This window comes from Protomyctophum parallelum (genome assembly GCF_964188405.1).
Source record: "Protomyctophum parallelum genome assembly, chromosome: 6".
Taxonomy (NCBI): Eukaryota; Metazoa; Chordata; class Actinopteri; order Myctophiformes; family Myctophidae; genus Protomyctophum; species Protomyctophum parallelum.
Genome location: NC_139701.1, coordinates 14,180,433 through 14,198,253, shown reverse-complemented (window position 1 = coordinate 14,198,253; position 17,821 = coordinate 14,180,433). Strand labels below are relative to the sequence as shown.

Here is a 17,821-nt window from a genome sequence, read left to right as displayed (position 1 = left end):
GGCTCAAACTAATAGAAATATGTTTGAGGGACGTTTGATGAACAATATGAAATGAAATATTAAAAACAGTTTTAAAATGCATGTTGTAGTTCCTTTAAGTAAAGTATACATTTCAGTATATTTTGACTCACCTGAAGTGAAGATAGAAAGTAGCATTGGTCATAGATGCCGGCACTCTCCATTCACACGTGTAAAGATTAGCAACAGACCGATTTTTGAAGCACTGAGGAGGTGATGGGGCTTCACTGGCTAATCCTCGATTAAAACACACAAAACAGTTCAACAATCAGAACTGATGTCATGTTTAACCTTTGTTTTAACTGTTAACCACTTGAGCCCTAGTATACCCAACGTAACGTTATTTATAAGTTGGGTGCTTTTCTGAAGAAAATTAATGTTCTCCACCTGTTCAAATAAGGTACCATAGGCATGGGTACCAGAGTGTTTTCAATTTAAATTCCTTTTGCTACGATTATACTGTACGAAGGTTGTTATTGTATGATGTCTATTTAGGATTCTGTGTTCCATACCATGTGATTATGGTCTTGAGTTAAAGAAATGATGATGATATTCTGGCGGGAACATCAGCCCTAAACAGCAGATCTACAAGATCACAATGCATCACGTTGTGACACATTGTGAGCTTGTACATCTGCTATTTCTAAAGAGTGTAGTAAAGGGGAAAATAAATGCACAAAGTAGGTCTACTCCACATTGCCAACTGCAGTCCTTTTCGGCAAACAGTTACAGACAAGACTTCAAACCAAAATGCAACAAATAATGTCACGTTCAGCCAACTATCTGTGTGCCCAATGTGACATAAGACTGTCTCTCTAAAAAGTCTGTCATCTTAAACATAAAAAATACATGTTTGCACCAGCCTGCAGTATACCTCAGCATCAGACTGGCATCTGCTACCTGCCTGGAAACCACAACTTTGTGACTTATGTAACACTTTCTCTGCACCGCAGCTTCTGCTGGCACACATTTCAGCTCAAATAATACATATTTAATTAAATTTACCTTTGTTGCCGATTATGAACACTGTAGCCAGGGTATTGAATCCCTGTAGAACAGTAAAACGTCTTAAGTCCATGAGGCCCTGTGGAAAGTAGCTATATTCTATAGCCCATGCGGTGTCAGTCAGCATAACCTGTCTGACAGTTCCCTTCACACGATCTCAGACGATGGTTTCTTGTAAATGCAGCTTGCTAGGAAATGTCAACGCAGTTTCATGTGTGTCAAACAGAGAGCTACAGTCAACCACATGTGCTGTGCGCATATTTCAATACTTATTACTTCATACTTCTGCGATTAAACGCTTAAAAACAGCCTTATTTTATACCTCAGTTATTCAAAAAATAACTATCAACAAGCTGAGCTGCAGCTATTTTCAAAAGGTTTTGTAAAATGAGACATTCTGCATGATGTGTATACTGTATAGCTTACTTTTACTTTTTTGATGCCAATACTTTGTACTCATTGAGTTATTTATTGATCGATTTTATTTGGTGATGTTACGTAAAACAAAGAACACTTTCCTGATATGCAATCATATTTCAGCAACAAACAATAACACAACATACACGTATATAAGAACATAATGTATTAATTGTGCAGTCAATACATTTATGATATAAACTAGGCCATGTTAAATTATGATTAAATTAAGGTATTGCTACTTGAAAATGTAATTCTTCCACCGTCATTTGAATTTGTTTTCACTTTCTCTGCAGAAGGAAAACAGAAACAAACTAGATAAAGTCAGGTTGTGGCCTCCTGGTGGTGCTACAATAGGCCAATGTGAAAAGGGTGACATTTCTTTTTATGCCTTGGATGGCAATTGGATGATTTGAGGCATTTTGTTCCAAAAATGTGTTTTGCAAAAATCCACCTTTTGGTGGCGCTATAACAGGCCAATGTGAAAAGGGTGGGATATATTCCTCAGCCTAGTAGGAAAGTCCATGAAAGATTTCACGTAAATTGCATGCAGCGTTCATGATTTGAGGCTTTTTGTTCAACACGGGGCCAATCATGCAAACTTTGAAAGTCGGCCTCCTGGTGGAGCTATAACAGGCCATTCTGGAAAATTGGGGGCAGAGGTTCATCGTTGGCATCCAGGGAGTGTGTGTGCAAAATGTGGCATCGGCCGGGTTAACGGTGCCAGAGATTAGCTGTACACAGACGGACAGACGGACACACACACACACACGGACGGAGTGCAAAACATACTCTCTCCCCATGCCTTCGGCCTGGTGGAGACAACAACAATATCTGTTTATATATGAAAACAACGGAACAGAACCTCTCATTTGAAGCCAAGGTTAAATGGAAATAACAATAATCTACAGCAAATTACGAGTATCCTGTACTGACTCAATGCCTGTGTTATGAGTCACAACATTGGATGAACAATTAATTAAAAAAATGAATATGAATGAAAGGAAACAGGTTGCAATGGGTGGCGTGCTGCTCAGACAAACAAGAACAGCTGCTCACCAGACTGATACATTCACGTCATATCACTTCATTGTTAAAAACAGACCTCTACATACAAATATCATACAAATATGTTTTTTTTTTGCGGCTTACGCCTTTTATTGATTTTTGAAGGGACAGACAGTAGGCTGACAGGAAACAGGAGAGAGATGGGGGGATGACATGCAGTAAAGGCCGTGTCGGGTCCGGGAGTCGAACCCGCGGCACACTGCGACTGGATTACCAGTCCGGTGCCCAGACCGTTACGCTACGGCCTGGGCCACAAATATGTTTTGATGGTGAAGACTTGCTATTCCCTTTTCTCACACCCACCTCCGTCCTATAACACATCCTCATTCTATTCCCATTTCTGTCTGAGAGTCATACTGAAACTTCACGTCACAAAGAGGATATAAGCACCATCAACTGAATGCAGTACATCTTAAAGGCTGTATGAGGGGAATTGTTTGTTTGACTGACTGTAACATTTTGAACTAGAAAAAGTGCCCTTCGGTGGCCTCCTGGTGGCACAAAAATCCACCTGTTGGTGACGCTAGAACAGGCTCTACAAACTTCAATCAGTACAGTTAGTGCCTCCACCGCACATTACATGAGCCAAGTTGTGCTAATGAATAGAAGTCCGTCTCATTCCGAAGTTGTTTTTCCCGACGCACCGCCATTCCGACTCGACCACATTACTAACCCTGTCTGCCTCTATGCCTTGAGGCATATTGGAGGGTAATCCCTCCTGGACGCTATTGGCAAAACGCCTAGGTTGAAGGGTCCCCCCCCTCTAGCTTGGTGACTCCCCCAATGACGCCATGAGGTCAAAGGGAATTACATGGTGTATTCCATGTGAATGTTAGGCATAACACAGTTATGACATTCAGAAGAATATAAGATCTTTAAGTTCATAATGTGTTGCAGTGTGAGGTGTTGTGAGCTTGCAGATCACTTGTTTGGTGTAGATGGAAAAATAAAATGACATACACTCCTTGTGGTTAGCCACTAAACAGTAAACACACACACACACACACCTAAATAACTAGGCACCACACCGCAACTCAACTCTCCATCCTGCCCGTCGGGAGGCTTCGGCTTCCATGTTCGAAGAGGGAGGAGGATGTGAGACATTGTAGGCTACATTTTTTTTTTTTTTTACATCTTAAATCTATAAAAATGGTAACTAAAATATTGAAAATAGTGGTTAAAAGCTGAAGAGGTAACTAATATAGGCTATTGAAAATAGTGGTTGAAAGCTGAAAATGTTAATTAAAATAATCATGTTTTCAGTGATAATAATTGTATTAAAATAATAGAGTGCCCAAGATACAATCAGATGTCCAGATCCAGACATATCCCTTCCTTCCTGGCTCAGCGGCAGCCCCAAAAAACAATATGAACCCTCCACCCACCAGCTCATGCAAGTAATACCTTACTACTGTATGTGTCCTGCTTTTTCAACGAATCTACTTAAAAACGTTGTACCTGGTTTGAATTTAAATTTCCCTTTATACATTAAACCCTTTAAAGTGTTGAATTCATTCATTGACAATCCACAACTCCCGTTACTGTAGTACCGATCACTTTACTGAATGAAATGGAGAACACAAACCATAGCACTACAATGTATAAAATCAAATGTCGTTGGACATGCTTAAGACAGAATAATACAAATGTACAATTTCAAATAGGATCAAATAAGCAATTATTAACAGAAAACATGTACAGGGTGAAATGCCATTAAAACAACAGTATTTACAATAGTATTGAACATACTGTCATTTTAACCTGTACATGTTTCTGTTAATAATTACTTCTTATTTGACAAATTACATTATACTGTCACGTTGTCAACAGCAGAGGTGAAGTCGTCATAGCTGCTAAACACTCTGTCGGTCAGACCAACACATGTTGAGCTTGACATCATTTTTACAGGGCAATACGTTTTCTTTTTGTATTTTCTATGTCCCTGAGATATTTGGCCACATAGTTTACAGACAGGTAGACTATTGTGAACCCGTGACACTTTGCCTCCTACTCCTGTTTCCATGTTCTTGCGCTTTAGGTATAACGTAGACTTCGCCCAAGATAGACAACTGGCAACAGTTTGAGCACCAGGTGTTGTGGGCATAGTTGGAGGGGCTGATGTAGGTGGCCCAGCAATGCCTGGAGTTGCCCGACAGGCAGCTATTATGGACTGTGTGGAAGGGCCCGTGACAGGCAGTGGTAGTAGCACTTGAGGTTTTGGTTGAGGCCAGGAGTGTGTGGATGGGCGAGCAGTGGCAGGGGCAAGCATTATGTGTCGTGTGGATGGGCGAACAGGGGCAGGCATTATGTGTCGTGTGGCAGAGCCAGCAGGCATTATGTGTTGTGTCGATGGGCCACCAGGGGAAGGAATTAGTATTTGTGTGGCAGGGCCAGCAGGCATTATGCGATGTGTCGATGGGCCACCAGGGGAAGGAATTAGTAGTTGTGTGGCAGGGCCAGCAGGCATTATGTGTTGTGTCGATGGGCCACCAGGGGAAGGAATTAGTAGTTGTGTGGCAGGGCCAGCAGGCATTATGCGATGTGTCGATGGGCCACCAGGGGAAGGAATTAGGAGTTGTGTGGCAGGGCCAGCAGGCATTATGCGATGTGTCGATGGGCCACCAGGGGAAGGAATTAGGAGTTGTGTGGCAGGGCCAGCAATACCTGGGTTTACTGTAGATGCTGAGAGAGTGAGCACAGGTCTGGTGATGGTAGAGGTGGCAGGGGTAATTGTCATAGGCAGTGGCAGTAGCACACAGGGCGGCAGTGACCCCAGTGGTGGTTGAGACCTGCAGGAGAGTGTAGCAGTATCACCAGTGGCAGGCATTATGAGCATTGTGTAGGGGTCAGCAGTTGCGCGGGCAGGTACACACACACACACACACACACACACACACACACACACACACACACACACACACACACACACACACACACACACACACACACACACACACACACACACACACACACACACACACACACACACACACACACACACACACACACACACACACACACACACACAGCTGTTATTATTCAAAAATGGCAAATATACAAGTTCACAATGTGTGATTTATTAGATTATTATTATTTAATTTTCTGAAAACACCTACAAGCCTGTAGATGTATAGATCTATTAAATTTAACATGTATAATATACATTATTATGACACAATGGGAACTATGCACATTGATGATAGGTCTTATAATCTGTCATGCTCTGTCAGCTATTAAATAAATAATTTAAGCTGCCCTGAATATGTGTCTATAACAGGGAGACGCTGACGTTGCTAATTGAGGCTGGCTAGCAGCAGCAGTAACAACAACAACAACAGTAGTAGTATAGTAGTAGTAGTAGTAGTCATAGTCTACACAATTATCCAATACCAAGCTGGGTCTAAAAACCCATCGACTGTAACTCGTAGCGTTTTCATAAAGTGTGCGTTCTCGTGTAAAGGGTCAATATAAATTGAGAACGCAACAGGACTTTGCCGTTTTATCTGGAGATGGTCGCCGTGTAAAAGAGGCATAAATCCTCTTCTCCTTTAGCTCTTTTGTAATGGTCGTTTTTCTGTTTCTCCTGTTTGTTAATGACCTTGTGTGCAATATCCGGATGGATCAAATCAAGAGTGCAGCACAGCTTCCTCTCCAACAACATTTCAGCAGGTGACAGGCCTGTTGTAGTCTGCAGTGTCACTCTGTAAGACTGTAACTGAACAAAACTCTAGACTCCAGGCTTCCCTCTGTACTGTATGTTCATCAGGCATGTTATAGTATTCTTGTTCATTGATACGTATTGTCTATTTTATAACCATGTGCTAAATAAACTAAACTATGTACAGTATTTTAAAAAAATACCAAAAATTGATGCCGCTATATAAATATTTGAAGTTTTTCCAGAAAACTTACGTCAGGATTTAGAAGACGTTTTTAGAATCGGCCTCAGTCCCAAAAGGGTTAACCTCCTCCAGCTCCTATGTCTAACCTCCTCCTTCCACTCGTCAAGTGGCACACTTGACGTGGGACAGTACACAGACCCAAGATAGTGCCTGTGGCCAGTTTCCTTCTTGCAGGCCTGGGAGCACCTCCTGCATGTAGGGACTTGTGGGATCATAAACACAGGCCAGGGGTCAGAGGTAGACGGAGGGGACGTCTGCCTCTCAGCGCTCAGTGTCGGGGAGTCAGACTGTGAAGGACGCGGGTGTTCGACCGGAGCCGCGGACTCGCTCGTCGTGTCCATTGCCTGTTCTGCTACAGTACTATGAGGAGAGCGGTATGGATTCTGGCGACGAGGCTGTGGGGGCGGTGCAGCGGGTGGCGGTGCCAGAATGCTGGCAGACGTGACCCCTTGCAGGAGAATACTACAGTCCTGCATCCGCATTCGCCTCCCGTGCCAATCAATGAAAATGTCCTGACTGACCATAAACAACTCAAGATTAGTGTTCTCCGTGACTGTGCGGTCACGACGGAGCAGCTGACAGATCTTGTTGTATTCCCTGAGAACCGGTGTCCATCTTAGTGTGTAACAGGCCTGGCCTCTTATGGATTTCTTATGGATGTCACAGAGTTTGACAAGGATAGACTCCACCAGATGACAACAGTCTGGCCACTGGGCACGGGATCCTGTTCCAAGATCTAGTATAATGAGACGTTTAATAGGCCTGGAGTGCATCGACATACACTGGTGCTGTGCTACTTGCCTCTGGTCGTATAGTATTGGTAGAAGGTTATCCCACAGGGCTATGATGGTATCGGCCTGCTGGGTGTTCAGTGTTGGGCCAGTTTCATTCCTCAGCCCCACCAAGCACTCTGCCAGGCTGCGCAGCCGGTCCATCCACGAGACACTGCACACGCCCTGGAAGAAATATACACAATATGACACAATGACACAAGCAGAGAAATCTTGTCACATCCGTCACAGGGTAACCTGTAAATGCTTACCAGCTGTTCTGCCGGGGTCATGTCAGTTGGCCAATGGGGACCAGGGGTTGTAGCGGTGGAAACGGTGTCTGGGAGGTTGGTGACAGCTGTTGGCCCAGAGTAAAATAATCTATTTAAGAATTTTGAATAGGAAATTTGATTCATGACCCAGGGGGCATGGCTCTGACGCAGTGTTTGTTAATTTCATCGACTGAAAACTATGACTACCTTTTTTCACTGACGTAAACGAAATAAAAACTAACCTATGATGACTAAGACTAAATATATTGTCAATTTTGTAAACTAGGCAAAAAGGGGGACTAGTGGCGAAGTGATCCAGTTGGTTGCGCTCTGGTATTGCACTCTGAAAATAACAGATCTACAAGCTCACAACATGTCACATTTTCTGTATGTAAAGTGTAAAATCAGGTATTACGACACCATCATGGCGTGCCAAAATAAAATGTTGTATGACTACACACAGTGGTTGCTCCTCACTTCACACAAGTTTTTTTTTTACCTGAGAGAGTGCCTAGGTGAGACTTCGTATCTTCTAATGTGGTCATTGTTGACACATCAACAATCTCTGGTATTGGAACAAGCTCCTCCGGTTCCTCCTTAACCCGTGGAGACTCTGGGTCCTCCTGGACCAGTCTGGGGATCCTCTCCTGCTGTTCTGAACAAATCTCTTTTCACACAGGAATGAAGGAGCAGGATTACATTATGTACAAGAGAGAGAGAGTAAGTAAAGTCAGCACAGGAGCAACTCGATGTGATTTCACATTTTGTCAATATTGTTTACATTTGACAAATTTTGCAGCACTGCCAAAACATTTAGCTTCACCAGTGAAGGCTCATTCATAGTCTGGATTTTCGGTGGTGGGGTGACCACCGCTCCGGTGGTCACCATGAACAGTATTTCTGTCCATTGTGTTAAGGAGACCTCCTAACGCTATGGACAATACCGTAGGGCCTTTTTGAGTGGTGCAACCACTCCAAGGAACAGCAATGTGTGTCTGTGTTCACCTATCTATGTGACGTTAATGAGCACCAGTATATGACTATTAGTACCAGTAGGGGCGCTGTTTGCCAGAAACAGAGAGAGGGATAGTGCTGCACTGTTGCCTGCTAATGAGAGATAGAGAGAGAGAGAGAGAGAGAGAGAGAGAGTGAGAGAGAGGTGTGTGTGGGGGTAAGTTGCACCACTCAGTTCACACAGGTGTGATTCTTATACTATACCTGAGGCAGGGAATCCTGGGAAATCATCATTATCATCACTTTCTTCTTCAAGCATTTTGACGATCAATTGTTGATGTTCCGAGATGCCTGCAGGTTTTAGAAGTGCAAGACTTAAAGGACAACTTTAGTTTTTTTCAACCAAAGGTTCATGTTTTAGGTTGTTATTAAGAGAGAGAAAAGTTGAGCGTTTTCATTTGCTGCTTTCTTTCGTTTTAGGGATTTTAGCTGTTTTTGACAGGGGGGCGGGGGCATTCCTAAATGGGGATAAATATGTATTTTTTCACAAACTTTTATAGCGATTTTTTTTATTATTATTTACTACAGTATAGTCCTACTAGACCCCAAGTAATTACATCTGGCCACAAAAGATCACAGGATCTACTGAATGTGAATGTAGCCTACTGGGGGGAAGCCACACTGTGTGTCATTGGCTCAATATGTCAGTTTGACACATTCAGTAGATCCTGTGATCTGTTGTGGAAACTAATCAATGATTTACTGTGTTATCTGATGAAGGTCAACGGACCAAAAACATCCCCAATATGTTTTCAATAGTATTAAGAGATTTGTACCAGAGATTGTTCTTACCCGACAGAATGTCACCCCTCGCCATCCCGTCTAGTGACATCAACGACAACGCTGACCAGTCAGCCACTGCTTTGAGCTCCTCCTGGCCTGCTTTCATCTGCGGTGACTCTGGTTCCTCCTGGACCAGACTGGAGCTCTTCTCCTGCTCTTCAAGTGAATCCTCTTCTACACAAACACACACACACACACACACACACACACACACACACACACAGGAGGAAGCGGGGAATCGAGGAGGAGGCGAGAAAAGGTAACATCCATCAGCAGAGCACAAGTACTTTCTGATTGCATTTTCCTACTTATTGTTTTTAACAACATCATTTCCAAGCTGTATACCGATACTCGTTAAGAAGACGTTTTATGCAGAACCACAGGCAGGCACGTTTATATGGCATGTGTATGGCTATTATTGGAAAACAAAATAGTAGTAGGTAAAACGATCATTAAGTAGACATAATCTCCGCCAGAGAGCATGTCTAAGTAGTACTTTTAAAGTTTTGTCTAATTCTTTCAGTTGGACAGATCCAGATATTTTTTCCCCTCTAAATTTCTGTTTTCGTTGAATCCTCCTCCTCCTCACCTGAGGCAGGGAATCCTGGGAAATCTTCATCTTCGTCATGACCATCACCATTATATCCACCCTCACTGGCAGTGATGGTCTCTTCTGGGGAAGTTTCTTCATCACCATCATCTGGGGAATGTTCATCACCACCACCACCATCACTTTCCTCTTTAAACACTTTGACGGTCCGTTGTTGGTGTTCTGGGATGTCTGCTGCAAGCATCAGAAGTAAGAAATAACAGTTAATCAAACCAATTGATTGAGCTTTTTAAATGATGTGACAGTGAAAAGCCTGACATGATTGCAGGACTGAACATATGAAAACTTCCCTTGTGGAGCACATTCGTATGTGTAGGACTAGGAGCCAATGGGATTTATAGTTTATTTTGTGCATTTTGAGTGGATTATTGACATAATGTGATGTAGGACCTAGGTAGATAAGTAAGCCTGGGACCGAGGCTAGGTAGATGTAGGCACTGCATTGGCACTTTGGTGGTGGGAGTGTCTATGTTGGTGGCCTCCGGTTACAAGTAATGGTCCTCACCTGAAGGCTGGTTTGACCATGGGGGTAGGGTGAGCTGGGAGGGATATTTTTGACCACATCTTGGGGGAAATGCTCATGGTTGAATTTATATCTTTGCAAAGATGCATGTTACTGACTGGAACATATCATTTCATGTGATATTGAAGTAAATCATTTTAAACTTTCATTTAACTTTGGACATGAGTCGTTTTAGTTTGCGTGTCAGATAAATTTATTGGGGATTGCTCTCAGCCACTAGCCATACACACTCAAACTTAAATTAACATTGATTTTACAATAGGCCTATAAATTATCTGCGGAGCAATGAGTGTCAATTTGGGGGTCCTTGACATGAAAAGGTTTGAGAGCCAATGAGCTACAGTAGGCTATGGGTCAAGCACAAGCACAAGCAGGGTTCCAAATTATGGAAGGAGGGGGAAAAATGGTTAGGCTATACTGTACCAACCTGCTCTGTGTAATTTGTGTGATTTTGAAGCCTTATCCAGAACTCTTCCCGGCTGCTTATCAATGTGGTGTTTGGAACGTAAAGCCTCATCCTCTCTTATCATTCTTTCAACAACCATACATATCTCTTCAGCAGCCGCAGAGAGGCGCTCGTTGACAAAGGTCTTCAGTGTTAGTATTGAAATCATTATTAGAAGAGTTACAATCTCCCCTTGTGTGGCATGCGAGCAAAGAGAATATAGATAGAATCTCTTTGATGCGAGTGAAAAAACACACACACAACCATAGAAAACAAAACACAACGGGGAGGGGGGAATCACTTCCGGGTTGACTACGTTGAGTTGGTTGATTTAACGATCAATGACCGCCCCTGCTGTTGAAGATCTGTATAAAAGGGGGTCAACCTGAAATAAATCATACGTTTACTTTATTTTTCAACAACATTCCTATCAATCCTATGTATTTATTTTAAACATAATCTATTTGACTTGAATTAATTAATTCATAAACCAGTTGTATTATTCAAGTGGTGTGTATTGATTCCCTTAATTTGCAAATGGACAGTTTTTCAGTTTACTCTAGGTACTGCTATTTTGAAGAGATCGATTCGTCCACCGGAAGTCTTGTATTTGTTTTGCTGGCTAGACACTGGCAGAAATCTGAGTTCCCAATAAGTTTTTGCCAGCTCCGCTCCCGCATTGCCATCCTGTCCTGTCCTGATAGTAGATTTGACATTGAACACAACAGGTTTGTTTTATTAAAACACTTTTCTTACTCAGATATTTTGATTTAAAAGTCACTGTGAGGAGATGTGTAGGGTTTTAAACCGATCGTGATTTATTTGTGTAGGCCTGTGCTAAAGACGTTGCAGAAGCTAATTGTTAGCTACTAGCTTGATTTTTTAATTTTCCATACAATTGCTTTTAAAAAGCATGTAGGCTACCGTGTCTGGCGAAGAGGAGCGCCCTCCGAACTAGAGTTCTGCACGTCTGCGTGTGTGCACATTTTAACCACAAATGCACGACTTTTAAATCGCTTGAGACGGGCATTGCCTTCAGTGTTGCCAACTCTCATAAGAGAGAAATAAGCCAACCCACCACCTCCAAAAACAAGAAAACTCTTGCGAGAGAATTACCAATTAAATCTACCCTCGAAAAACAAGCCCAATAACATGGCCATATAAATCCTAATAAATAAAGATGTAGGCCTAGGCCTAATGCATTCGAGGGCAGCTACCAATACTCTACTCACCAGGGGCAGCGGTGGCCGAACGGTTTGCGGAGCGGTCTTGATATCGGAAGATCGCTAGTTCGTATCCCCGGACCGGCACGTTAAAATTACCACCGTAGTGCCCTTGGACAAGGCATTGAACCTCTACCATGAAATGTTCTATGAGCAGGGCCTGGCTGTAAACAAGTTCTTGAGCTTAGTCCAGTTACCCTGGGTAAACATAGTACCTTTCCTTTCCTTACTGCAGTGGAGTCCACCCCCAGTGCACATGAACCCACACATACTCGTGCAAACAGCCAAACACTGATCACTTTAGTTGCATTTGACTTCAGTCATCTTCTCTAAGGTTGATTAATGATAACCTAATATTATTAAATGTATTTATTTTTTCCTTTCCACAGCACACCACAGGGAGAGGTCTACAGTATCATGAGAGATAACTTATTGTCTGAGGAACAGTGAGAGATGGAGCAGGGACGTGGACTGTTTGATGCATCGATGAACCCTGTAGTAAAGTTGTACAGGAAAGGTATGTACAGCTATTTTTTTAATCCACCGACTACTGCACAGTAATCTGGGTTAAAGGAGAATTCCAGAATAGTAATTTTCTTACCATAATCTGACAATAATCTAATGACGAGTGGTAGACGTGAAATATTACATAACATCCATAGTGCAGCACTGCTCAGATCGGGCGCGCTGGGTCATAGGCTCTCTCTCCCAATTGTTACAGAAGCCCCGTTGTGACAAAACACGTATGTACGTCTTTGGTCATTATAAAAATAATAATAATGAAAACAGGGTGGGGGGTATTATTGCAGGATTTAGGAATGCTCCGATCAGGTTTTTTGGGACTGATCCCGATCACCGATTGTATTTCTCACAATTGGCTGATACCAGGTGGTCCTGGGTTCGATTCCCGCTGGGGATGCTGTGGGTGCTGGGGGCGTGTTCTCTCTTCCGCGTCATCAGTGCCCATACACGAGGCGGGGTTGGCGAAATGGACTTTCTGTGAGGAGTTTGCATGTTCTCCCCGTGTCCCCTAGGGTAGGTACCCTCACAAAAAAGGGTAAACTACCTCCCCCTGGCCACCCAGGGCACCTGATGGAGGGGAAAGGAACTGGTCAGAATAACGTGTTCCTTCCATGCAAAAAATGGGTTGCAAAATCATGGGATAAAAATTATGATCGGCCGATACCAATAGGTCCAATAACCCGATCTTGTGCGTAAGGGGCAAATTGTAATATTTCCAAAATTATTATATATCCAAACTGTTCCTGTGTGGGGAGGAAGGGGAGAATGTTTAGGCCTGTCACAAAAATGATATTATACTATATATCTGATTGACATTTATACCACTTAAATGTTGTAAAAGATCGGTTTCTCCAGATAGGGTAAATTGCCGATCACCGATCGGTGGCCAATTATCGGAGCAGGATTACATTAGACAATTGACACTGGCTGAAGAAAATGGGTTACAAAAATCGTGGAATAGAAAAACAAAAAAGAGCCATGAGCATGCACGGCCCTTGTGTACACCCGGCTGGCTAATTTTTTTTATAACAGGTGGACATTGTGTAGACTAATGGAACAACACCCTGTTCAAATTGGAATAATACTAGTATGGCATCTCACACTTAATAAAACAGAAGAAATTCCTTCAACTACCACATGATCAAAACAGAGGAAACTGTTTGGGAAATATTGTAATGATTGCTCTCATTTCATCTTTTGCCTCTGTGTGTAAAGAGGTTTCCCCTGAACAGCAGGAGGGGAGCCGCAGTCTTGTCAAGGAGGAACCAAATGATCCACTTCAAAGAGCAATGGAGGCAGTGAAAAGTGATGATGGTGGTGAAAACTGTGGATCATCACAACCAACTAGTGATGACCAGCTCCTCTCTCCTACCTCACACTGTTCTGAATCTGACACTGAAGATGGTGATGATGAGTGGGATGAGACCAGAGAAGATCAATCAGCTTTAAATAGAAGGAAGTCACACAATACAAAAAATGCTGAAGGAAATCAATCTTTGAAAATGCACAAGATAATCCATACTGGAGACAAGGCTCGTACATGTACAGATTGTGGCAAAGGCTTTAATCGAATGTGTGATCTGAAAAGACACATGATGAGTCATACAGGGGAAAAGCCCTATAGTTGTACAGTTTGTGGTAAAACCTTTGTTCGTAATGAACATTTGACAACACACAAGAGAACTCATACTGGGGATAAACGGGATAAACTGTTTAGTTGTACAAGTTGTGACAAAAGGTTTGCTACTTCGCGAAGTCTGAGGAATCACATGCTGGTTCATACAGGGGAAAGGCCGTTTAGTTGTACAATTTGCAGCAAAAGCTTTGCTCGTAATCAATCTTTGAAAATTCACGAGAGAAGCCATACTGGGGAGAAGGCTCATAAATGCACAGAGTGTGGTGAAGGCTTTCATCAAATATCTGATCTGAAAAGACACATGAGGCGTCATACAGGGGAAAAGCCTTATAGTTGTACAGTTTGTAGCAAAAGCTTTGTTCGTAATGAATATTTGTCAATACATATGAGAACCCATACAGAGGATAAACCAGATAAGCTGTTTAGTTGTCCAAGTTGTGACAAGATGTTTACTACTTTTGGTCTGAAAACTCACATGATGATTCATACAGGCGAAAAACCCTATATTTGTGCATTTTGTGAGAAAGGATTTATTCAGCAAGGAGATCTGAATAAGCACCTTAGAGTACATACAGGAGAGAAACCCTTTATTTGTAGTGTTTGTGGAAAAGGTGTATCTTCAAAAGCTAATTTAAAGATACACATGAGGACTCATACAGGAGAAAACACCCTTTAGTTGTACGTTGTGTGAGAAAGCTTTAAGACTTTGGTCAAATGGGTTAACTGAAAATACATGAAGATTCACACAAATTGTTTGCATCCATTTAGTTGTACAGTGTGTGGCAATAGTTTTGCAGAAAAGTGGATTTTAAGGTGCACATGGAAAGACGTATGAAGCGTCATTCAGGGTATCCTCCGTGTACCCTTCCCATTATTTGTACAGTTTGTGAAAAGTTATAATTTGAAGATGCACGTGAAGATTCATACAAAGGATCAACTCTGTTATACAAACTTTAGTCAGACGAGGTATCTGAACACACACATGATACGTCAAGTGCCACCCATAAGCACCAACCAACGGATTCGAGTGAATATAAACCGATAATTCCCAGTAGGTTACTTATCAAGGCGATTTTATCGACCTACTGCATGTAGATGTAGTCTGGGAGCCTACTGGCTGCGATTGGCATTGATAAAACGTTCGAGTGAAAATCAACCGATGATTCCCAGCAGTTTACTTATCAAGCCGATCTTATCGGTCTACTGCACATGCTGGGAGCCTACTGAAAACGACAAGCCTCCTCATACCCTAACCTAAACATAACCGCAAGCACGTATAGCGTGGTCTCAACCTTAACGCATGTTCGCCAACCTTAATCAGGTCGTTTAGGTCTACTGCCTACTGAGAAACGACAAGCCTCCTCATACCCTAACCTAAACATAACCGCAAGCACGTAGCAGCGCGGTGCCAAACTTAATCGTCGTTTTATGCTAATTGTAGCCAGTAGGCTCCCAGACTACATGCAGTAGGTCGATAAGATCGGCTTGATAAGTAACCTACTGGGAATTATCGGTTGATACCATTCGAAGCAGGTGCAGAACAATGCGGTGCTCTGCTGCGCGGCTGCCAACTTTGTACAGTTGTAGTAAAAAAAAACAAAAAACACTTTCACCATGCTGCAACGCCTGGAAATAGAACATTGGTGCATCGAAGCGCTGTGCGATGCGTGAACGATGCCGCCGGTGTGGGATAGGTCCATTGAAAATAATGGAGGCAGCTGTTTTGACGCGAGCCTGTGTGTGTTGGGCTTCATAAGGCAGGGGGAGAATCCTTTACTTGTACAGCTTGTGACAAAAGCTTAAATCAAAGTCTGAAGACACTATGCAACATAATTTAACAATTAATTATGAATTAATTAAATGAGTTAAACATATTCATGACATCAACATGACTAGTAAATCAACATAATTTCGGTTTACTTTGAATTATTTTATTTGTTTTCACAGTAGAATATATTTAATTGCTCAAACATACATTCACCATGCTGTACCTAATTTCAGTTGAAACGGGTTCCATATTGATCTGACTTTGTTATGGTTCTAACTGGATTTGCTGTTTTGTACAGTACATCATTATATTAAAATGTGTGTATGTATTTAATTCTAGAAAAGCTCCTTCTGCTAGGGGCCTTTATGTGATCCCCCCACCTACACATAGTGGAAATAAGCTCTTACTTGAGATTTATCATTTGGACAGTGGTGTGCGATTGCATGTTTAAATTTTGTTTTCAGATCCCATCCCATATGTCAATAAAGATGGAAATCAAATTCATTTAAATGTTTGTTCTGTTTTTTTGTTACACAAAAAATATGTTTAAATGGCTAACTCACCAAAGACCCATTTTTGCTAGTGAATGGTTCGCTATGTTTCTCATGATTTTATAGAACTCAAGTTCTTTGAGGAATCAAATGGTTTCTGATGGTTAAAGAACCATTTAGAGTAGGGTAACCTTAAAGTTGCAGTGAAATGGCTAGCAGTATTGCCATGTCTGCTTATTATAAGCGGCTTTGGGCTTGTTTGTGTGTAAAAAAACACAGTTATTCGGGAACGCCTCACAAAAACACTTCCTGGCCTTGACAGCCCATACATCCAAACAAAGTTAAACGACTCTCTTTGCCACTCACTTCATGCATGCGCATACCCTCTGGTAGTTTGTTTTTTTGGCTTATATCTAAAGTGTAGTGCAGCTTATTTGGACTTGCTTCACAACGTTTGAAGTGGTTTCTCAAACTCTTTCATGTCAAGGACATCCAAAGTACAAATTAATATAGACCTATATTTGTCTGCAGTCTCCCATGTGTAGCATTACGCGCGGAAGCAGGGATTAACCCGGGGCTCCCATTCGCCAGACCAACACGTAACCGATCATGCCAATAGGGCTGAGCCTGATTGGCAGGGCTGTTGCGGGCTGGGACTTGGCTGGGGGCTACACATGCAAGCATCTGTGTAGCTTCTATGAATTGAATACTCAGGACCCCAATGGTAACAAAGCCATAGTAGGCCTACTCTTCTGTGTTTTTTTTTACAAACGGTTCATTTTTAAAGATTTGTCTTTTCAAAATAGCAGATCTACAATCATCATTGTCCATTTTTTTCCTTATTTATTTTTATACTCATTTAGAAGAAGAAAAAGGCGACCCCCCCGGTTGAGAACTCTGTTGACTATAGGGTCCTAGAGATGAAAACACAAACGCAATATAATCAGCTAATACTTTGCAATAATTAGATAGGATGGGAGTGGAATTATGACAGTTGCTGCCCGCATAGGAGTCTAGGACCCCGGACAGTCGGACACCCCCGAGGTCCCATGGTACGATTCCAGCTCATAATGTGTCCAAGTGTCCCTGACTCCCTGAGGAAGACACAAACCCACTTTGAGTTGAATTGAGAGAGCGAGAGATACTACTATTGTCTATTAGTCATTATTTTGTCAATATAGGCATACATGTTATTTATTTTCATGTTATTTTAGCCCAGCCCCAGGCTAGCTTGTTGAAATTGAAAATGTCTTCAAAAACGACTAGGCTTTTATTTTGACGTTTACTAACGGAACTGCTGCACGTGTTTATTTTTTACGTCTGGACTGTGTGCTGATGTTGTTAAACATTAATA

The 17,821-nt window shown here is 42.2% G+C and overlaps 1 protein-coding gene and 1 long non-coding RNA gene across 2 annotated transcripts; one reads left to right on the top strand and one right to left on the bottom strand.

Annotated features, from left to right (window-relative positions):
- Window positions 1–6,421: 6,421 nt before the first annotated feature.
- Window positions 6,422–10,912, bottom strand: LOC310859856 (uncharacterized protein; the record flags this gene model as incomplete). Its single annotated transcript, XM_083766623.1, has 7 exons — window positions 6,422–7,366; window positions 7,453–7,538; window positions 7,952–8,119; window positions 8,671–8,757; window positions 9,259–9,423; window positions 9,839–10,033; window positions 10,810–10,912. 7 exons carry the CDS (start codon window positions 10,910–10,912, stop codon window positions 6,422–6,424), a joined length of 1,749 nt encoding a protein of 582 aa, XP_083622749.1.
- A 552-nt stretch (window positions 10,913–11,464) lies between these two features.
- Window positions 11,465–15,129, top strand: LOC310860146. The gene is made up of 3 exons (XR_014569348.1): window positions 11,465–11,555; window positions 12,513–12,567; window positions 13,788–15,129. It is a non-coding gene; the product is annotated as an uncharacterized lncRNA (long non-coding RNA).
- Window positions 15,130–17,821: the final 2,692 nt, after the last annotated feature.